The 23,162-nt window shown below is 40.3% G+C and overlaps 1 protein-coding gene across 1 annotated transcript; it reads left to right on the top strand.

The window, feature by feature from the left end:
- Positions 1 to 114: 114 nt before the first annotated feature.
- MPP4 (MAGUK p55 scaffold protein 4) lies at positions 115 to 21,706 on the top strand. Its single transcript, XM_062498228.1, has 21 exons — positions 115 to 169; positions 735 to 856; positions 1,733 to 1,810; positions 2,507 to 2,587; positions 3,132 to 3,263; positions 5,276 to 5,357; positions 6,451 to 6,536; positions 7,530 to 7,601; positions 7,706 to 7,902; positions 8,974 to 9,038; positions 9,745 to 9,762; positions 10,920 to 10,958; positions 11,689 to 11,709; positions 12,991 to 13,005; positions 14,519 to 14,560; positions 15,360 to 15,515; positions 16,281 to 16,361; positions 17,313 to 17,406; positions 18,210 to 18,318; positions 19,919 to 20,053; positions 21,428 to 21,706. The coding sequence occupies exons 1-21, from the start codon at positions 136 to 138 to the stop codon at positions 21,617 to 21,619; spliced, it is 1,851 nt and encodes a 616-aa protein (XP_062354212.1). The 5' UTR covers positions 115 to 135; the 3' UTR covers positions 21,620 to 21,706.
- Positions 21,707 to 23,162: the final 1,456 nt, after the last annotated feature.

Genomic DNA, 23,162 nt, shown 5'->3' with positions numbered 1-23,162 from the left:
CTTATCAGTATAAAAGACCTGACTATTCTGATAGGAGGGTGCTCTTTTCCCTAGCTCAGCATGTATCTTTGTGAAACCAACGTGGAGTGAAGGCAGTGTTTGAAGTGGGTGGAATCTCCTTGAATAAGGGTGAAGATGGAGGTGCCAACAGTCAGCAGTAAAGATAATGGTAAATTATGCGTCTCTTTTTCAGTTTACTTTCTCTTTGAGAAAAGTTGTATTCCTTGATCTCTGTGACTCTTCTTCCATTGAGTCATGAGAGAGAAGAATGTGTCTGAAGCATTACTACTTAATAATTGGAATGATTCTTGATGTTCTTGCTGGTATGCAGTTACCTTAAGAGAGGATCAGAGGAGAATACCTGGCATTTGTTTCTGGCTTTTAAAGCCAAGGAGTTTTTTGTTGTTTCACCTCTCCTCGGTAGGAGGTATGAGCTTGAATCCAGACTGTTCTGTGTGAGATTGCCTGCATGGTTTTCTCACCATGGTTTTCTCAGGTCAGTTGCAAGTTGCTAGTATTGACCTAACCCTGCTGGCTAATAACACGGTAAAATAGCCCTTATGCAACAGTGTTGATTGCAGTAAAAAAAGCAAGGCAGACAGGAAATGTCTGTGCATTTCTTACAAGTGCAAATTGAGGGAAGGTGCATTTCAAAGGTCTGGGTCACTGTTTGGCTTTGCTTGGTCTTCTCGTTGTACTGAAGTGTGTTGCGCTTTTCTGTTTCTTGGGCTCAGGTGTATCTCATGTTCTGACTCTAGCGCTGCAAGAGCTCAGTTTGCTCTGTAAGAGAGATGTCAATGGTGTTGGCATGCTCTATGACCTGCTCAGATCTCAGTGGCTGCAAGCACTGCTAAAGGTAAGGTACCACACAGCTGGGAAAGCAAGGTCACCTACAGAACAATCTCTAGGGAATAGCTACTTGATTTTGCCTTATCAGGACAATAGACACCTATTTACACTAAGTAATGATTGTCCTGATGTCAGTTCTAACAGCAGCAGTCACCACAGACAAAACCACTTTTGCTTTAAAGGAAGATTAACTATTCTCTTCCATAATGTCCTAGACATTTAGGCTCTTCTACTTTACCTGTCTGTATTAAGGCCAGGGGACAGAACTTGAACACTGAACAGTTGTCTTTCCTGTTCTTAAGCTTCACTATGGCTATGCATCCCACATCTTGGCCTGTAACATTGTATTTTTTATTCTGCATCCCATTCATCTGATGTGTAATTGAAGATGTTGTGTTGTTAGAGAGCAGATTTTTGACTGGTGTTTCTGTATTGAGAAAAATTTTATCTCTGAAACAAATTCTGTACAAATTCTGCTTTCCTTTAAGAATTTTTAAAATCTTTGATTTTTTTTTTTTAAAGAAGAGCTTTTGCTGGATAAGAATGCCCATAAGGGCATCATAAACACAGCAGTTATGCCTTCAACTAGAGGAAGGAAACAGGCTGTGAATCAGAGAATTGGCTGTCAGTCTACTGACCTGTGTAGACAGCTTTTCTTCTAGGAAAATTCAAAACTACAGTTACAACTGGCTAACTACCTGATAATATGGAAAAGCATTGAATTCAAGACTCAGTACGAGCTGTATTAGATATTAAGAATCTGGAGCTCTAGATGGACTGAGAAATTTCCAGAAACAGTGTTGTCCATTGCCTGTCATGTATGTATCTATATGATCATGTGAACTGGTCATTGCGTTGTTTTGTCTGTCATGGCATGCAACAGATTTATGAATGCCTCCAACACTACCTTGGAAAAAGACCAGCTCCTGTCACGCTGCAGGCACGTGCGTTGAGTCGTGAGGTGAGACTGTGCACGGGTTATTGCTTTACTCACACCAAAATAATGGACTCTACTGCAGATAACTGTTCTGGTATTTATTCTGTGTCTCAGGTCTAAGTACAGTATATAAACTTGAAACTCTCCTTGTGCATTTGTAGAACTACCCAACAGAGCCCTTACTGTGGTGAGAGGGGGGCATGAGAAATGGGCACAGCTGTAGTTGCTGGACTACACAAACCCTGGCCAGTGTAATGAACACAAACGTTAATTGTTTAATCACTGATCGTGTGTTTTTCTTCCCATGTAACTCTGTGGTTCAGTTTTATGGCTACAATCAAGCAGACTGAAGTCAGGATATTAAAAAGCTTTTAGATTTTTATAATTATAATAGCTGAATTCTGAATCCTTTTATTAGTGGGAGAGTTAATGACAAAGTAGAGAAACAGACTAGTGATGAAATTGGTTGAGAGATGGGAGCAAAAACTAATTTAGAGCACATGGCACTGTGCCTGAACTAAATTAAGCCTGGCTGAACATTGTGCAGCTGTGGTCGTATTGTCCAGTTCTAGAGCAAACCATATGGGCATCCTCTGTCTGACTCATACAGTTTGGGGGTCTTTACACTGTCTCCATACCATATTCCTTTACATTCAGGGCAGAGCTTTGTAAACAAATTGTCCTCTAGAACCCGTGTCTGTGCTTTCTTACATTTATCAGGTGGCAGAGTTACTGCGTGAAGCCCCTCAGTCAGGAGAGATCAAAGAGCTAAGGCGGCTGCTGCGTTCTCCACACTTCAAGGCAAGTCCTGCATAAGGAAAGAAAAAGTTTGCTCCTGGAGCTCTCTGCAGTGGGAATGGAAATTGAAAGGCAGCTGTTCACAAGAATTGGTAAAGGAACCAGAAGAGACTAATGATGAACTAATCTGATCATGAGGTCAAACGTGGACTGTGTATCTGAAGTACCTGCAGTCGGCTGTATTTTACTTAAGGCTGTGCTTGAAATATGTTTCTTACAAAGTTTTAAATTATGGGCAGTTAATGCAGATACACAAATCAAATTTTCCTTGAAATTACAAAACCTGCATTCTTAATCCAAGAGCTCCAAATAGAAATATTTCACCTTTTGTAAGTTTTCCACAAGAAACAGAGGAACTGTTCTTAAAACTTTCATGGTTTGATTTTCCTGATGGAAAGAAGAAAATATCAGTACGTGCAGGGGAACTGTGTTCACAAAGGAACACAGTCAGTGATTTCTGGTTTCTGACCAGTCACTGTTTAAAGCTCTGCTATTGCATGATCTTTGCTTATGGGTTGGTTGGTTTGCTTGTTTTCATTTGTAACAGGCCTTGCTATCTGCTCATGATACTGTGGCCCAGAAAGATTTTGAACCAACCCTTCCACCACTGCCAGACAACTTACCTGAAAATGAAGAAGCTATGAGGATTGTCTGCTTAGTGAAAAACAACCAGCCTCTGGTGAGGGACCTTCCCTGTGTCTCTTGAATTATTTTAACTTAGAAAGAATTGATAATGCATTAGGTGCATATTGGTTTCTTCCCAGGAATGTCATAGGGATTATGTACATTCTTGTCCAGATTTTACAGAATCACAAGAATTGTTGCGGTTGGAAAGGACCTGAGGAGACCATATAGCCCTGCACAGTGTGGGTGTAATTAGAGTGGGTTGTTCAGTGCCTCGTCTGCTCAGGGTTTGAACATTTGGCAGGTGGATTTTCATAATATGAGATAAAACTGAACTGAATTGAGAGGTATTCTCATGGCCAAAACAGAAAGGAAGAGAGGAGACACTTTGAAAGTTCTTGGAAAAAAATTTGTACTTGTAAGAAGCAAACATTGTATAGCTTAGCTAATCTGTTTTAGGAAAAGATATCTGTAATACTGTAGATAAAAAAAGATTTCTAACTGTCAGTCAATTAGATTATTTTAGTGTGATGGAAGTTGAAGGCATTGAAGGACTTAGTACTAATACATTAGGGCCCTGGAAACTACAGACATGTCAGTCTCACTTCAGTGCCTGGTAAAGTTACAGAGATTATTCTGGGAGGTGCTGAAAAGCACCCGAGGGACAGTGCAGTCATTGGTCACAGCCAGCATGGCTCCATGAGGGGAAAGTCCTGGTTATCAAACCTGATTTCCTTTTATGACAAGGTAACCAGCTAGTTGATCAGGGGAAGCCAGTTGATATAATCCTTTTGGAATTCAGTAAAGCTTTTGATGCTGTTTCTCAGATTATCCTTCTGGACAAAGTGTCCAGCACACAGCTGGATAAACACATTATGGGATGGGTGAGCAAGTGGCTCATGGGTTGCACAGAAAGGGTTTTGGTGACTAGTGTTACATCAGACTGGAGACTTGTCACTAGTGGGGTTCTGCAGGGTTTCATCCTTGTCCCTGTGCTCTTCAACATCATCATAAATGACCTAGACACAGGATGGAGAAGGTACTGAGCAAGTTTACAGATGGCACAAAACTGGGAGGAGCTGTTGACTCCCTTGAGGGCAGGGAGGCCCTGCAGAGAGACCCTGACAAAGGAGAGGGTTGGGCAATCACCAGCCATGTGAGGTTCCACAAGGGAAAGTGCTGGATTCTGCACCTGGGATGTGGCAGCCTTGGACAGACTGGGGAATGAGGTGCTGGAAAGCAGTGCAGTGAAAAGAGACCTGGGGGTCCAGGCAAATGGCAAGTTGGGTATGAGCAGTGCCCTGGCAGCCAGGAGGGACAGCCCTGTCCTGGGGGGTGTCAGGCACAGCATCACAGCTGGACAAGGGAGGGGATTGTCTCGCTCTGCTCTGCACTGGGGCAGCCTCACCTCGAGTGCTGGGGGCAGCTTTGGGTGCCACAATATAAGAAAAACATTAAACCATGAGAGAGTGTCCAAAGGAGGGCCATGGAGATGGTGAAGGACCTTGAGGAGAATCCGTGTGAGGAATGGCTGAGGGCACTTGGTCTGTTCAGTGTGGAGGAGACTGAAGGAGACCCCACTGCAGTCACAGCATCCTTGTGAGGGGAACAGGAGGGGCAGGCACTGATCTCTGCTCTGTGGTGACCAGGGACAGCACCAGAGGGAATGGCCTGAAGCTGGGGCAGGGGAGGTTTAGGTTGGATGTTAGAGAAAGGTTCTTCACCCAGAGGGTGGCTGAGCACTGGAACAGGCTCCCCAGGGAAGTGGTCACAGCACCAAGCCTGACAGAGCTCAGGAAGTGTTTGGACAATGCTCTCAGGCACAGGGTGTGACATTTGGGGATGGTGCTGTGCAGGGCCAGGAGTCAAACTCAGCGATCCTTGTGGTCCCTTCCAACTCAGCTTATTTCATGATTCAGTGCTTATTGCTATATCCACGTTGTGCTAAAAAAGGCTGTATCCCTCAATGCCTTTGTGCTAGTGTGAAGATCAGACTTGTGACATGGAAGGAAACTCGCTGGGGTCCTTTGGTGATCAATGTGTTTTTAATCTGTTCTCACCTGCCAGGGTGCCACCATCAAACGCCACGAGATAACAGGTGACATTACAGTTGCCCGTGTGATCCACGGAGGGCTGGCAGACAGAAGTGGTAGGTAGAACTTGAAACAAAGCAAAACATAAAACTGAGCTTGAAGAAAGATAATTCCTCAGCTTCTACAATTAATCTTCCACTGTAGATCACGATGATGTGCACATGGGGCAGCACTGTAAGCAGTGATGCATTGCACTGACTTTGGTTCTGGCTTCATAAATTTTCAGATGAATTTGCTGTTTTAGACTGAGTTGAGGTAGCAATCCAGTTTTCATTACGTGTTCTTGGAACCAATACCTGGGTATCCCGAAATGCAGTGCATTCCCTAATGGAGAAATGGTAAACACCAATAGTTGGTGATTCTAGAAGATAACGGGCTTTAAGGAATACATAATAATACTTTTTGCTCTACTAAATACTCTACTAAACACTTTGTTTAGCACTAGTAGCTAACCAATCTTGCAAGGAGTTTCCTTGGAAATGTTACTACTTTGTCATCCTAGAATTGAATGTGTTCCATGTCCCCTAGGAAATGTAACTAAAATGTAAAACATTAGAAGTAAAATTCAACTGTAATCATTATAAAATAGCTCCTTTTAGTATTTTCTGGCCTTTGTAAAAAGAAGAAAGCCCAACTTGCAGAGAATAACCAATTAAGTTCCTAGTTTGACTAATATTTTAATTGAGTTAAAGGAACATGGAAAAGAAAACAGTATTGTAAAGACTTTACTCTAAAGGACAGAGAAGAGTTCCAGGACCTCCCACTGCACCTGGAGTTTGTAGGGGTCTGATTCCAAGTCTCATGGTCCATTAATATAGGATAGGTTCATAAGTTATTTTGGGAAATGGAGCAATATTAAAATGCTTATGCTAATTTTAAGGCAAATCATCAGTAGATTGTAAAGACGTCATATGGGGGAGTGGGAAGGATAAAGAAAGCTGAAGAATGCAAGCTCCTTGTGACCCACAGCAGTCTGCACTCCCATCCAGGGGCAATGCAGCCTAAATCCAAAATGCCTTCTTCCCTACATGGTGCAGGAAGATTTTAATGCTGACTTACAAACCTGTGGGATTTCTGCCTTGCCTACCCAAGATAAATCATGTTGTGATAAATTTCCTGCTGCTGTTTTCATATTTGTCTTTATGGTAGGGTTGCTGTATGCTGGAGATAAACTGGTGGAAGTAAATGGAGTTCCTGTTGAGGGACTTGAGCCTGAGCAAGTCATTAATATTCTGGTATTTAATATTTTTTGAATATGTTTTCTACTTTGTGCCTTAAGATGATTTGTATGCTCTCCCTTTTACACACTCTTGTACATGAGAAAGCCTGACATTTTTAACAGAAAATTCAGATTGTTTCCTTACTGTGAATGAAGTTCACAGCTGCTCATGAAATCAGAATATATGAAACCAGAATTAAATCTAACTTCTGTTCTGGACAGAAATTTACTTAATTGTCACCATTCCGTCTGCAGCTTCTGGGAAAAAGACTAATTTATTCAGACTTCACTGATTCATCATTTTTTCTAGAAATGTCACTCAGTTAATATTCCACAAGAAAGTAGTGGAAAGCTGCTATTCTAATAAGAGTCCAAGTTACTAAATGCACTAAAGCTTTTATGAGCTTGTAAGCTGCACACCTCACCTTGGAAGAAAAGCGCAGTGTAATTATTGTTGTCAAAATTCTCATGAAGAAACCTGTTGAGATGTCCCTGTTTTCTCATTTTGCCCACAATTTGTCAGGGTTCTTGATTGCAAAGTGTTAAGTGCCAGCCAGTGAGGTATTTCTGTGTGTAATCACACCAAGTATATGTACAATTGCCCTGGTTGTACCATTTCTAGGTATAATAAATACAAACTCTGTTGGAATGCCTAATTACTGAATTATGTTCCTCCCCCTTTATATCACCTATGTAACCAGACCTTGCAGGTCATTTAAATAAGATTTCAGTAGAAAAGTTTGATATTAATCAATGCTGAAATTATATATACTTACAAAGAAACGTAGGCTGCATTAAATTAAAAAATGTTTAGCAAAACTTTAATGTTTCATTCTTGAGTTTCTTTTTGGAAAAAATACACTATTGTCACATTGACTTTGCCTGAATTCTCTCTGTAACACAAACATTGCAGTGTCCTCAAAGCCATGCTGTGTTGAGCTTTTCTTGTCTATGTTTGATTACTTGTCTTGAATACCAGCCATATTTTAATTCTTTTCTAATCATTTAGGCCCTGTCTCAGGGGACAATTATGTTCAAATTAATTCCAGTTTCTGATCGGCCTGTCAGCAACCAAACAACAGTAAGAAACATTGCTTTGCTTTTTCCAGACTGGTAGCAGTAGTGCCTAAAATTGTGTGATACAAAGACATAGTGTTGCTTACTCTTGTCTGTTTGCTTTACCAGCTTTATGTGCGAGCAATGGCAGATTACTGGCCCCTGCAAGATCCTGCCATACCATGTGCTGATGCAGGTTTGCCTTTTAAGAGGGGTGAAATACTCCAGATTGTGGACCAGAATGATGCTCTCTGGTGGCAGGCCAGGAAAGTTTCAGATCTGAGTGCCTGTGCTGGACTCATACCCTCAAATCACCTTCTTAAAAGGTAAAGGAATCATAATTTTCCTGTTTTCTGGTTCAAAAATCAGCCAGTTATTCACACTTTGTTATTTAAAATTTTCTTAAGTTTTGTAGCAGTATGATTTAGAGTTACATGTGACAAAAATCTTTCCTCTTTCTCTTCTCTGACTTCTTGTTCTTTTTCCCTTAAGACCACCTGTGTGAGAAGCTTTTGAAAGCATCTGTATAATTGCCATTTAGGAAATTTGTATTACTTGTACAGTCTCCATGCTGGCTGCTAAGACATCTGGTGGAGTGAAGCAGCTGAGAGATATGTGAAAATTGAGGGCCCTGACTATTAAAGGACTATCATCAATGATGGGGAAAAAAAAAAAAAAAAAAAAAAAGGCAAGGAGAAGAGTGGGATAGTAAAAGCATGGTATTTTTTTAAAGATGTCTTGTGATGCACAAGTGACCTCTTCAGCTTTGGTCAAAACTGAGTAGACCAGATTAAAAGAAAGGAGAAAAAAAACCCAAACACTCAAGAAAGAGCAAGGATCCTTTGTCTATTGTTTTCTGTATAAATAAACCATAATTTCTACACTACAAGCATTCAGAATCAGAGTTCTTACACTGCAGCAGCAAACTTTTCAATCTGATCCTTTAGCCACATGCCCTGTGGTACCCCCAGGATAACATAAGGCCATGCAATAGCAGATGATAAACTCTGTTTGTAATAAATATAAACCTACCTGCAGTTTGTATAATGCAAGCTGCAATCAAACTGGGTTTGAGGCTCTGTGTAGTAATGGAAGCAGTAGCATATTCTTCTACTTCCAGGAATCTGCACCACAGTATGGCTTATCTCTCTGTACTTTTATATAAACTCCTAATACTTCTGGGCTGCTGATTTGGATATTTGACTAGTTGTGATAGCATGCTGGTTTTCTTTTGGGACTTGGTAGTGAGCTAAAACATTGGTAATGTTTCAGTTCTTGCTGTCTTCTCTCAGTTCAGTACTGACCAGTCTTACATGTAGGCAGTGAATCTGACTGGAGCATAACATGCTTGTGGACTGTTTTGTTTCTTTAACAGTTATAAATCTATTTCTATGTAGGAAGCAGCGAGAATTCTGGTGGTCTCAGCCTTTCCAGCCCCATCTCTGTCTCAAATCATCAATGTGTGAGTGAAAAGTTACTTGAGCAATACAGCAGGAAAGAAAGATCAGAGAGATCAGTGTCTGTGACACTTAGAAGTGTGTTAACTATCCCCAGAAAAACAAATACTTAATGATAATTATTTGTACCTGGAGTACTCATGGTGGAGATGGTTGCCTCTGGTATACTTGGGATCTGATCATAAGAGAAGCTCTGAACTTCTTCTGAAGTCTCTAAGATCTAGGAGCTCACTAGGCCAGTCAGTTCTCTCTAGGAGAGAGAATTGTCTTGAGGTGACAATTGTACTGGCCTGGCTTTCCAGGGACACAGATACCAGCTCTCCACTGAAGAGTGCCATACAATGTTTAGAATGCTTCTTTGTCATCAAAGCTAATGAGAGAATAGTAGAACTTCTTTTCTTGAGGTCTAAGATAAGCTATGCTGCCTGTTACTTTATTAATGGTAACAATCCAGAAATATTATCCTCTGACAACTATAACTTTCTTTAAATATGCTATTATTCCCAGAAAAACAATGTTCTTCCCGTTTTCTCTGTCCCCATTTTCTTCTGTAGTTCTTTATGCAAGTATGCAATTTTTCTCATATGATAAATCCCAGAGGGAATGTGTTTGATTCCCTAGGATTCTTCTTGCACTGACTGCTTTGTTTGCTAGAGCTTTCACCATAATTTTATTGCATTTTAACTGCTTCAATGGATATGCTGTGAGCAGTAAGCACTGTGGAAGAAGGTAGGAAAACACATCTGGACAGCATTGCATTTCTGTACTTGGAACCAATATAGCAGATGGTTTTACAGGCTTTTTAAAAAGTTGTCAGAAATGAGGCATTTTGATACATAGATGCAGAAGAAACCCAAATTCTTGGCATTTTGTGTGCTTAACAATTGAAATCCAGCCTTTCTTCACCTGAAGTAGTAGATGCATATATTGTCTTAGAGTGGAAACTTTAGCTGTGCATTATCTGTCAGGGAAGTGACCATTTGGATGAGTTCTTTGAGGAAAGAAAGACATTTCTTCTCTTCTCTTCTCTTCTCTTCTCTTCTCTTCTCTTCTCTTCTCTTCTCTTCTCTTCTCTTCTCTTCTCTTCTCTTCTCTTCTCTTCTCTTCTCTTCTCTTCTCTTCTCTTCTCTTCTCTTCTCTTCTCTTCTCCCTCTTTCTCTCCTGGAGCAGCTCCAAGAGAGTATTTCTTTAAAAGATATATATGGGCAGAATATGACTGACAGACACTCTGACAATTGCCCTGTAAGTTGACAATAAGTCCTATTTGGCCTGTCTGGAGGGGCGTGCAAGAGCAAAACACAGACAGTGCTGCACTGTGAGCCCATGAGACTGTCTCAGCTCATGTGATTTCATTTCAGGGATGTCAGTTGATGTGATCTGGGGATTGAGAGAGACAGCTGAATTGATCTTTTCCTTTTCTTTGTAAAAGTAATAATAAAAATAAAAAGCAAAACACTTCCCTTGAGTGTAGCATGTTGGAAAGATATTTAAAAGCTATAGGACAGAAAATTATTTTCTCTCATGGTAATACAAAATAAATAGATATCTACTGGGTAAACAGATTGATAGCCATGTTAAACCTTTCATTATTTCCAGAGAAGAATTCAAGTTGCATTTGTCTGAATGCATGTGCATTCAAGATGGATTTGTGTCTGTGCCACAAGCCCTTCAGAGCACTCATGTAAGAGTTTTTGCTCACTGTACACAAGGAACCTCACTAAATTGGAGTTAGCAGTTAAAATCCTCAAAGATACCTGAAGAAAATTTGAGCTTCATGTATCTTGTTTCTGATGTCTGAGTTCAGTCTTGAAGATCTGTAAGGGTGCTTTTCCTCCCCAGTGATTTTCTGATTCAGATTATTTTTTTTCCCTTGTGTTGATCTGTAGAGGACGACATGCAGATTGATGAAAAGTGTGTGGAAACAGGTAACTGAATTCACTTGAGATTATTTGCTTCAAGACAGTAGCTAGTTAAAAGCCTCATTTCCTACAGAAAATCACTCATTCTCCTCATGAATTTAATGGTATAAAATTCTATTTTTCATACCCTGGAAACTTCACCTGGTATTAGTGTATTAAAATGCTGTTATTAAACTCCTATTTGCAGTTCTGGTGTACAGTGCTTACAGTCAAGTGTTTTGACCAGCACAAAAATATCTGCTTGAATGAGATCCAACCTCTTTGATTCAGGTGTTGGATCGTGGCTGCAAAGTTACCATAGTTTTTTGCCTATTGCATATTTAATGCCACGGACTGTTGTGGTCTTGGAGAACCCACACAATTCCTTGTCAAGAAATTGATCTTGGAAGAACCGGGAACAAGAACAGGTTCTTACTTGTGAACACTGAGTGTAAAGATTGGTAGCTTGAGTTACTCCCTAAAGCAGTGCAGTTCATTCTTCCTTCTTCAAAGTAATTCAGAAGCTCTCATGGAGGGGTGTGATCCTGTAGGACTGTGTGAAAAGAGATGAAGCAGTTCATTCAAGCATGGTGAGCTGTATTTTGCCACCTCAGGTCAGAGGGAGCTGGGGAAAGTATATGTGAGACAGACTGACAGAAGCTGGAAAACTGATTTCTGATTCTGATATTCGTTAGTAAGAAAAGAATTAAATTTTGAATTTATTTTAATATCTTTGCTATCTGGATTACTAAACAAGATGAAGAAACATTTGAGTCAGGTAAGTTCCTCTGACCTAACTCTAAATTCCTTGCTGTTGTTCTGCTGTGAGAAGGGTGTCCAGAGGCAAGCAAGCATCCTAGAAACAAGCAGGTGGCAAAAACCAAAATGCCACTTCAGCCTCAGAAGCCATGCTGTCTTGAAAAGCCATCACGTAAAATCCTGCTGCTTTAAGTCCTCCTCTTGTTCTCTGATTACCTCACTAGTAAGGTTTCTGTTCTCTTATCCCATGAGTGTGAATGTTTCTTCTCCTGCATCAGCAGCAGATCTGTTTATCCAGTCCTTGTCAGTTGTACCCGTGCAAGCTGTGACAGCAGGGGCTGCACTGATGTCAGCAGATAATTGGATTACCTGCAGGAATATGGAGGCCTGAATCCCCAGTGCCTGGAGGAGCTGATGTGGTAAAGAGGAAAGCTGCTTCTGGATTTCTGATTGTGGGGATGGCTGGCATACAGGAATGAAAAATGCTTACAGAATTCATTATTTATGTATAAAAGTACAATCAATAAGTACTTTTATTTTAACCAAGCTGATTTGGAGGTTTTTTAGGTTTTTTTGGTTTTGTTTTTTTTTCTTCCTTTAGGAAACAGGTGCTTATTTACAGCACATTGAGAGTTCTGCAAAACTTAAGTCTCCTAAAATAAATAATTTGTCCCCTAAAACAAAACTCCTGCTAAACTTCTCATTTGAGGTAGTTGTTAATCTTGTGGAGAAGTATCATTTTACCTTACATTTGTTCTTCTCCACAAGGTCTCTACTTGCCAGTTCTTCTTTCTGCACCTTCTTCTCTTATCACAAGGGGTTTGTTCTCCTCTACCTCTCAAGCAATGCCCAAGGCTTCTAAGGCACAACCAGCAGGTCTGCAGGGCAGTCTTGTTTCCAGGCTAGGATGTTTCTGGTAGCTGCACTTGGGGATTAATGTTGCAAATCCTGCTCACTGCTCAGTGCTGAGTCAGCTCTCTGCTGTATCCACACGGTCAGAGGAATAAAGGTGCAAATATTTGCTATCCTACATTCTACTTTAGCCAGTAGTTGCAGGTGGATTTTGTACTACAATACTGACACAGATGCTGCAGTCGAGTCTTGAATTCTTTGGGGAAGTGAGAATTCATGCTCAAAGAAGCCTGGTTTAGATTTTAGATTTAATGTCTGCAGTACCTGTTTTCTACATTCTCTAAATGCATTGGACAATGCTGGTTGGAATTTTTTTTTTTTTAGATCATAGTGTAGACTGTCTTCTCAAAACTAACTGTTTTATGTCTGTCTCTATCTGAATGTGCAGAGGAGCTTAAAGAAGGTAACACTGACATTATTGTCCCTCCCTGTCTCCTGTAAACAGTAATCTGATAGAATTTATCTGTGTTTATGCTTTAGCACTCTTCTTGCAATACCTGGTAGCTGAATTGCTTGTTCCCTGTAGGATTCTACCTGCTCTCCACACCACAGAAGAGAGGGTAGATAAAGCAGAAATATTTAATATTTAAATATTTAATATTTAAATAATATTTAATTTTAATATTAAATATTTGATGAATATCTAATGATGACTCAAGAGACCTGAAGATAGAAATTATATGGGCATGTGTCAGCTGAACATTACTCTGAATATTGCCCTGAATGAGCAGTTTTGTTCCAAAGAGTTTTTCCCATAGTCATAAACTAGTCAGTACATAGAGAAATGCAGGAATAAAACTGTGTTGTAAAGGTACAAGTAATGAGGAGTGTATAGATGTGAACAAGCAATTAATGTGCATCTAATTTTGTTTCAATACTTACATGCATATGAGATAATTGTAAACCAAAGAGTCTAGTGCTAGAAGCATTTCAAAGCTTTGAAAAGGAAAATAATGTTTTTTTCTTTGGAACAAATACTGCTTTTAAAGACATGCCTATGTCTTCTGTATCTCATTCTTGCTTTAACAAGGCCTAAAAAAAGGGAATGCACAGCTTGGATAATTACATGCATGACTAGGGGAAAATAAAGAGTCCTTTTTGAAAAGAAAGCTAAACACTGGCACCATTTTTTTCCTTTGTTATTTGTTTTCAAATCACCTTTCTCAAATAGTTTCTAAACTTTCTGAATATTGATTTATTGGAAAATTGGTACATTTGAGCTTTATACAAGATATTTAATTAAAAAAACACATGCAGAATTTTGAATAGTTGAAGCCTTCATGAGGGAGAGCTTGAGAATGAGGAAAAGAATTGGAGGAAACAGGTTAGGCTCACGTGCTGGAGCAAAATATCAGTGATCCAATGAAGAAAAAGGAATAATAAAATCAGGTCTTCATTTTGCCTGAAAGATCTGAGCGGACACAAATTGCATTTTCCAAATATGCTACAGGGCAGAAACTGAGTTGCAAATTTTTTGTTTCTTATTTTGAACTACTGACTTGTTAGTTATTGTTTTAACTAAAGAGTTCTTGTAAGATAGATTTCACCTGAAAAGCTTAAATTATGTGAAGGTTTTTTTTCATTAATTTCATTTTAAAAACATTTTCTGGTATCTAGATATCTTAGGAATGGAACAAATAAAATGTTAAGTTTCACATTTCATTTAGAAAATACCAAGACTTTCTATGTTTATTTTTCTCTTACAATAGCCCTTTTTAATTGGTCATTGGTCATGTGAAATATTTAAATATTTCATATTATGGAGTATCATGCTTTTAAAATTACATTAGGCATCATACTTCCACATATTTACTGAAACTCCTTTTTTTCCTTGGGATCAGCAATAATTTACCATCTAGCTTTTAAGCTTCGTGTGTTCTTTTTTATTTATTTTTTCTTTGTTCTTTGTATTCTAGAGGAGGAAGAATTTGGTGAATTTGGTCATCGGGTCTTTATCGGTATGCAATGACTAAAGATAAGTAAAATGTTTGGGGCTTGATCTGGATTGAGTGCTTGTCTAAAGTTAAATAAAACGTTTTGTTCTTTATATCACCTAAAGACTTCATAAATGGAATACAGCTTACTCTGTTTTCCAAACTTCAGGAAGTCTCTTTCCTCTTAATAATGCTCAATCTCCCCATTTAAATCTTTCTTCCAGTTAGGTTTCTCCAGAGACTTGGCCACTGCTATTTAAACTTGACTTCATGATTAATTTTGCTCAAAAAGAACGTCTGTCATCCACTGAGAATAATCACAAGGGTTTGCATTAGAAAAGCACACTTATATGTGAAGTTTTCAGAGTTGGATGGTCAAGTGGAGCAACAAACCTACCTGTATGGTGATTAAACCATACTGACCTTTAAAATACGTGTTCTAGAGGCTGGAGCACATGTTCCAGACTTGCCGCATGAGAGCGAGCCACCTACACTACCAAAAAACAGTTGACCTGTTCCCTAGGGATGCCTCAGCTAGTCAGAAGCTTCTCCTCCCAGCTTGCTTTGGGGATCTTTTGGAAGCCTTTAATTCTGGGCCAATTTTCAGGTGACATTCAGTGGGATTTTGCCCGCTCCACAGCTTTCTATTCAATGCTCAGAGATTCTACCGAGCTCTCGTATCCAGCGCAGCAGCGCCAAAATCCACTGACCTTCACCTCTCAAAAAAGCTCAGAAAGGGCAGCAGGTTGTTGTGTGGCTTAGGAAAGAGGCTCCCCGGGCTGAAGAGCCGCGTGCCAGCCGTGTTTGCCTTTGCCCCCTCCAGCTGGATTCCGCAGGAGCATGCGGCTGTGTCGCAGGAAAGCCCGGCTCAAGCAGCAGTCCTGCTGCCCCGGCAGCTGTGCCCTGGCAGCTCCCTATGAAGAGGTGGTCAGGTACCAGCGGCACCCGGCAGACCGGCACAGACTCATTGTCCTCGTGGGTAAGAGGTCAACAGCCTCTGCGGGCAAATGTCACCCTCTCGGTGTCAGAGGAGAGGAGGAGGTCGCCTGTGGTCGCATCCACTGCTTGCGGTGGTTCCTGGCTGTGTAGGCAGCTCTCAAAGCAGCCTCTCCAGGAGTGTTGTGATTTGACCCCATTATGGGGCTTAAAGTTTAATGTCGTTATCGTCTTCTTTGCTGGAGACAGCGAGTGTTTAAAAGCAACCACAATGAAGTCCTCAGAAGAAGCTGTACAGTTACGAATGCTGGTTGATAATGGATTTTATTAGGGAAAGGTTTATATTCAGTTTTATATTCAGCTGTGACTGAAAATGATGAGACAACACCGGTAACTTAATAGAAAACATCTTCACATGGAGGCATTTCTACAGCCGATGCTAAATGCTAGATATGACAATAATAAGGTGGATATTTAACTCCAGACTAGAACAATCTCTATCATGGACAGTATGGAAAGATGCCTTTAATAATGCTTGTTATAGGACACACTGTATTAAGTGCTGTGCAGGTTCTCACGGAGAATTTAATTGTAATGACTGTAGGGAAGCTGCTGTTATGCACTGTTCTGTGGTCCTGATAAAGCAAATTGAGTGAAGGCAAATCCACTGTCCTTTTTAAGTCTGGCAATATTTTATAAGTTCTTTTGCTTAAAATAGCACTGCTGAGTTGCCTCCTGAGTGTGGCGATATTGCTGGGGGGTGATTTGTACCCTCTCAGTACCTTTTGCTGCTTTTCCAACTTTGCAGGTCCTGCAGGAGTTGGTGTGAATGAGCTACGGCGAAGGCTGATCACAAGTAACCCACGAGAGTTTCAAAGTGCCACACCTCGTACGTAATGCTTTTCCTCTTTCCTCCACTACCCCAACTCAAACGTGAATAGGAAATGCCAAGTTACCTTCCTCTTGCCTTTGTGGATTCATACACTCCTTGCTCTATGGCTGTTTCTTCAGCTCTGCTGAAAGCCAGTACAGTTTGCTTTCATAAGGATTACTTTAAAGTACTATCTATCTCATTTTGGCAAATCAGACAAAAGTACGTTCAAGTTCCATCTTCTGGAACCATTAAAGCTTTATGGAGGTGAAAAGTTATCTGCATGATTTGGTTTAATTTTGGTGTTTTCTTTTCCTAGATTTAAAAAAAAAAAAAAAACAACAAACGTTTCTTGGAGATATTTTAAATTCTTAGAGTTTAAGTGCTCAGATATGAGAATGAAGACAACAGAAGTTGGTGCTTAATAGGCTTTTCAGCTTTCCTTATTAGCCTTCTAGTCTCAGATGAGACTTCTGCAGATTAACTTCTGACGTAACAACTGAAATTATTTCTACTTGGTTCTTGTAAATTAGATAACCAAACTGGGAATTATGTACCTGAAGCTCACTGAAAATTCATGACTTAGGGCTTAAGATCCCAGATAAGGGGAAGGTGCAAGTGTGGGAAACTTGTGGGATTTTTTTCTGAATGAACTTGGAAAAATGTTGCCTCTGAAAAGTAAAAAAAGTTGTGAAAGCAGTTCCTGATTGCTTTCAATCACAACTGTTTGGATTAAACTACTCTTCCATTCCAGGAAATACAGTTGTGCTTTGACAACTTTCAATGACTTGTCACTGGCAAATCATTACAGTATATGGGGGTTTTGCTCTGGATTAACAAAAGGAAATAACTCATACTATTACTTATGAAAATACGGATTGACAGTTGTTCATTAGGTTCTCATTTTCACTTTTAAAGTTACAATAATTTATTTGCAGCTGACTTTTTTTGTGTTATATCTTCCTTCAGACACCACTCGTGTTCAGAAAAGTTATGAAATGAATGGTCGTGAATATCATTATGTATCAAAGGAAACTTTTGAAAACATGGTGTATAGCCACAGGTGAGTAGGACAGATGAATTATGTTTTTATTACCTAAAAGGCAACATGATCCAAGAAAACACAGTGTTGTTGTTAGGTCCCAAATCTGCTCTCCTCCACTCTTACTGTGTATGTGTGGTGTAAAAATTTGGGTCAAACTACTTGAGGCTGTTTCTTCAAAGACTGAGTTCATGAAGTTGCAAATAACTCCTCCACAATTAATCTTGGAATCCTTCTAAAAGGAAGTGGGATCTCTAGTCCTGAGCTCGTTAGATGTGCTTGTAAGTTTTGAGTTTAACTCTCCAGGAAACCAGACCGCTTTTGAAAATTTATCAGTGAATCACACCTGTACCTGACCTACAACTCCACTGCAGGATCTCTGCAGTGCTGGCACGAGCAGTTGAAGTGTAAGGGATAAATATTCACAAGTGTCTGCTCTTCTCCATGCATCAGTAATCTCTGTGAGACAGACCAGCTCAGCACTACAGAAGTGACACTCACTGAGCTCAAGTGCTTTGAGACCTTTAGATTTAAGAAGTTATTTTAGTACGTAATTGATGAGCAGTGACAAGTAAAATCACAGCCTCTTAACACAAAATTCATAAAACCATGATGAGTAAAAAATGCATGTTTTGAAGACACTGAACTGGAATGGGCTTTTGTGCCTAGTGTAGCAGGGAAGAGCAAAGGTGAACAGTATTCACTAGTCTTTATGACCATTCAGTCCTGATCACTGAATTATATTTGAAGACTTCACCTTTAAATGGAACCTTTTTGAAACTCAAATGCTCTTTCGTTTTCCTTCTTCCTCACCACTGTTGCAGAATGCTGGAATATGGGGAGTACAAAGGGTACCTGTATGGCACCAGTATTGATGCAGTGCGAGCAGTCCTTGAAGCAGGGAAGATCTGTGTAATAGATTTAGAACCACAGGTGAGTGGTCAAGGGGCAGGGAATCTTCTGGAAGGAAAAATAATTTTCTCTACCTTCTTGAGTCATTGGAACAGTGTTAGTTGCTTTGACTTATTTTCACTTTACCTCATGGTGCTTATTAATAATAAATTATTCTTTTCATAATCTTAGGGGGTGGTGGTGGTACTACAGTGACAAGTATGTTGAGACAGTGCATTTTTTACCAAGCCAGCAGCTGCATTATCAGTTAGGATGGAATGGAAATGAGTTTTCATACTTAATTAAAGTAAGGATTAATCTTTCACATGGAGACCTGTTGCATGGGATTTATTTGTCCTCCAAGCCATATTAGTTGAGAGTTCTGTATTAGCAATCTCAGAACACCCTTTGGTAAAAGCAGCAACAGTTAATCAAGCAAAAGCTGACAATTTTAGTGTGCCTTTGTGCCTGTATTTCTCTCCAGAAGTTACAGCTCTTAGTAACCTGCTTCTTCGCTTACATGCTATTCACTTTTCTTTTCCTTCTCTTTTTTTGCACTGAATTTGCTGATGAAGATAAGGCTAATAAAAGCCTGAGGTTGTAAATATCTAATATACTCAGACCTGTGTCTAGCTAAACCTTGCTAACCCCTGAATTGCTTGCATAATTAGTACTTAGGAGCTGTTTGGGCAATGCCATTTCAAGATCTCCTCTAACAGAATGCAAAGAGCGACACCATAACTCAGTAATTCTTGGAATATTTCTGTCTAGTTATGCAGAGCCAACGTTTCCAAGCCTTAGGCTGGCAGTGGCTTGTGCTGCTTAAAATATAAATTAAGTTACAAGATTTGTAACTGAGTTTACTCAAAACCTGAAACTGCTGTTAAGAGGTCACACCTTAGTCTTCAGATCTAAAACTGTCCTCTGGGATTTTTTCTGTTATGTTTTTAGCAAAGGGATAAAAGAGGGATGTTGGGGAGTGGGGTGTGTAATCTTGCCACTTGGACAGATGTACCACTATCTTTCTTTTTTTTAGGGTGTGAGTTTAAAGGACAAGTTTGGGCAAGGCTATTAAGTAAGACCAGTGAGGTAGCAGAACTACTGCTGAGTTGCCTACTTTATTTTAAATCTGATGGTATTCCAAGTTTACATGCTACAATTTTCTTTAGCTTTTTCAAATTATTATTATCCCCTCCACTACTCTGCAGTAATTTAAAAATGCTTATTAGCATTAGGAAATGTTACACAGTAAAGGAGTTCTGAAAGCAGCATACATTCTTCCAGCAAGAGGTACTTGTTCCAAAAGTAGCTCCCTTACAGGAGAAAAAGAACAGGTTTCAAACACATCTTTAGTGTGGTTGATTGTAGAGATCTGATAATGAATGACACTGTTCCACTGTTCACTGGTGTTGCAAGCATCTCCTAATAATGCCACCAAGCAGAATGAAGTGCTCCTATGCTACAGCTGCTTAACAATGTCTGCTCCAGGGGTTATTAGTGAGATCTTTTTCAAGTAAGTATTCCTGAAAAAAGTGTCTCCGAGGTCTGGGGCTAGCAGTATGTTGTAAACAACTGACTTTTTAATGGGAGTAAAACTGGGATGAATACACTTGAAATACTTCATTTTACCCTTTATTTGCAGGGTATACAGCTAGCCCGGACCCATGAGTTAAAGCCCTACATTATATTCATCAAGCCCCCCAGCATAGGCTGCATGAGGCAGACTCGTAAAAATGCCAGAATCATCACAGATTATTACGTGAACATGAAGTTCAAGGTGAGATTTGGGAATAAAAGAGATTGAGTTTATTAATCTGAGATTCTGTTATTAGAACATGATGCATTCTACTATGCTACACTGTTAGCTCTTAAAAAAAATATTACTGTTTCTTTAGGATCAACTCTAATTATTCTTATCTTTTTCTGTGGGATTAGATTTTGTTGGGATTTCTTTCCCCCTTCCAGACTGGCTTTGAAGCACAAGAATTGTAATTTCTAACCTAGGAGACTGAGGCATTTTGCTTCAAAATGTCTTTAGAGAAGCTATTTTGCATATTTTTGTTTTAATTAGCTGCTTTGTGTCAATATATATATTTACTGTTTGCACTGAAATACTTGGAATGTGCTTTGTTCAGTCATATTATAATTTTTTTCACAGTTATAAGAATGTATTATTATTTCATGTATGCTTAATGACCGTATCAATCTCATACTAAATTCTGTAGATAAAACACAGATCCTGCTTGCAGGAAATGCATGTCTTATATTTAGAATATATACAGCACTTTGACACAATCATTCCCATGCAAATCATGATGAAATTTAGCATCTTAACATTTCAAAGACCTCAGTCTATAACTATGTGGAAATTACTCATGATTGCTATGACAGAAAGTAACGTGGACACTGGGGCAATAGTCTACAATTTGAAATAAGAACACAAGCATTACCTTCCAGCACTTATCATTAGAGTAACATTTTAAGGGCAAATGGAGTGTACTGAGACACAAGGTACTTCCTTGGGAAGTATATGGCAGGTAGCTCTGGTTTTGAGACCTGGAACTGACTGTAGCAGATGTACTTTATTATAGTGATGCCTGGAAAGGCTGACCTGGAGCAGAGACTAGGCAGAGCAAAAGGAATAATAGAGGTATTTATTAAAAGGATCCACCTTGGGCAGTGCAGGAGCCTGGCCGGGCCTACACCCAAATCAAATCCAAGATGGATTTGAGACAGTCACAAGTTGTTACACTTTTATAAGTTTTGGTTCATCTACATATTGGGGTCAGTTGTCCAAGCACAGCCCCAGGCTATGAAGTCTCAGCCCCCTGGCTTGCCCCCTTTTCCTCACCATTGTTTTTGCTTTTTGGGTACTGGTTGTCCTTGATTCTCTAGCTAGGAAGGGATTTTTTTTTTCTAACTACCCCATGAAGAGAACTTACTAACACCTAATATGAAGTTTCAGAGTTACACACTAAGCAGCAGAGAATCTGAAAAATACAAAAGCTAAACCCCAAGGCGTCAATAGCAGACTGTAAATGAAATAAAGCAGACTGGCATTATCTATTCACCTCTTGTTTATGTGGCCCAAGGTGTTTTGCAGTTATGTTTCTCTACACAACACTGTAGTTTTATGGACTTTATCTCCCAGGAAGAAGACTTACAGGAGATGGAAGAATCAGCTAAGAAAATGGAAGCTCAGTTTGGTCAGTTCTTTGATCACGTGATTGTGAATGACAATTTGCAAGAAGCATCTTCACAGCTGCTGTGTGCAGTACATCGTGCACAGGACGAGCCCCAGTGGGTCCCTGCAGTATGGATATGCTCAGACACTCAGCCCTAATTCTGAGCAGCAGGCAGCTTCCGAGAGATTACAGCTTATGTTTTACTTCAAGAATAATCCTAATGTCAGGATTGCAAGAATTTATCTTTGTATGTGAGGGATTTGGAAGAGGATTAGGTAAGAAGCTGCTACAGGAGATATAATCATACTATGTTCTGTGTAGCTCTTGAGCTTTTTATGTTACAGTTGCATCCACTTTTGTACAAAAAAAAGGGAAATACTGTGAGCACTCAGTTACAAGAATAAAGAAAAATCTATTTTGTTGCATGTATCTATGTTATCTACTTACACATAAGTTCAGAGAAGTCCTTTCTTCTCTTTTTTATTATGCGTGTTCTGTTCCTGTGATGCCTCTACATTCTGGAAGTTTATAAATAATATTAAGTCAGAATGTGCTTTTTTTGCACAGTGTCTGTCTGCAAAGTGTTATTTATAAAAGGTATTGGTTTGTTGCCTTGTTGCTAATCCTTTTTACCTTTTAAGATAGGAGTGGCATTGGCATCATATGAATTTCTCCAAAAGCTGGTTATCCTCATAACACATGCAATAAATCTTTTCTGCTCTTTCATCAACTCAAGTGAGTAGAGAATGACAGAACGTGGACTTAACAAAGAGGAAAATCATCAGAAACCTTTATCTTGTTGGTTTGGTCAGTGGTAGCACGGTCTCCTCATCAAAAACAGCACGGCGCTTGTGACAACTAAGCTACTCATTCTCTTCACCTAATATTTTTAGCTGTCTTTCCTCTTGAGGTACACCAATGGTCATTTTGTTGGCCTACCTCGTCTTGGAGGAAAATCAACAAAAGCGAGTTAAACAGTCCAGAAAGAGGTTATTTAAAGTGAAATATTACAGTCACCACGCTACCTGCATGTTCTAGAGCCAGGGCTTGTATTCCCTGATTAGACATAAAATGGGAGAGACCAAAGCTTCGATATGTCATTGATGTGGGGCACGTACTGGGGAAAGGTGAGATAGCAGCCAGTTCTGTGATGCTGGCCCATGACCAGCTTCCCCATTACTGCCGAGTCCAAAATTTGTCGACTCTTTCTCTTTGCCTTTTTCCCCGTGTGTTTTTTCCTACTTTTTCGTTGCTTTTTGTTTGTTTGTTTGTTTGTTTGCGATTACTTCATTTATCAGTTTTGGACCCTGCCTACAAGCCGAACTAGTCCAGAAACCTTTCCCCCTTAATTCTGCTGGTCTGCAGCCCGCTCGAGGCCGCGGGGCTGGGCTCGCTTCGTTCGGTGAGGAGAAGGCGCAGCCGGGCAGGCAGAGGGGGCGATGCGGGACCTCCCGGCGCTGGGCGGGGCGGGACGAGCAGCGGCTCCTCCCTGCGGAGCCGGAATCGGAGCCGGAGCCGCGGCCCATGGCGGCGGTGAGCGGGCGGGAGGCTGCGGGCTCCGTGGGGCTGCGGGCTCCGTGGGGCTGCCTGCAGTGCGGGGGGCTCGGGGAGCGGCGGGAGCTCGGCCCGTCCGAGCGCTGGAGCTGAAGGGAAGTGGCGGGGCGCTGCCCGGCCGCAGCCGCTCCGGAGAGGCGGAGCTGA

This window comes from Cinclus cinclus, chromosome 9, assembly GCF_963662255.1.
Source record: "Cinclus cinclus chromosome 9, bCinCin1.1, whole genome shotgun sequence".
Classification (NCBI taxonomy): domain Eukaryota; kingdom Metazoa; phylum Chordata; class Aves; order Passeriformes; family Cinclidae; genus Cinclus; species Cinclus cinclus.
This window is presented reverse-complemented; position numbering and strand designations above follow the sequence as displayed.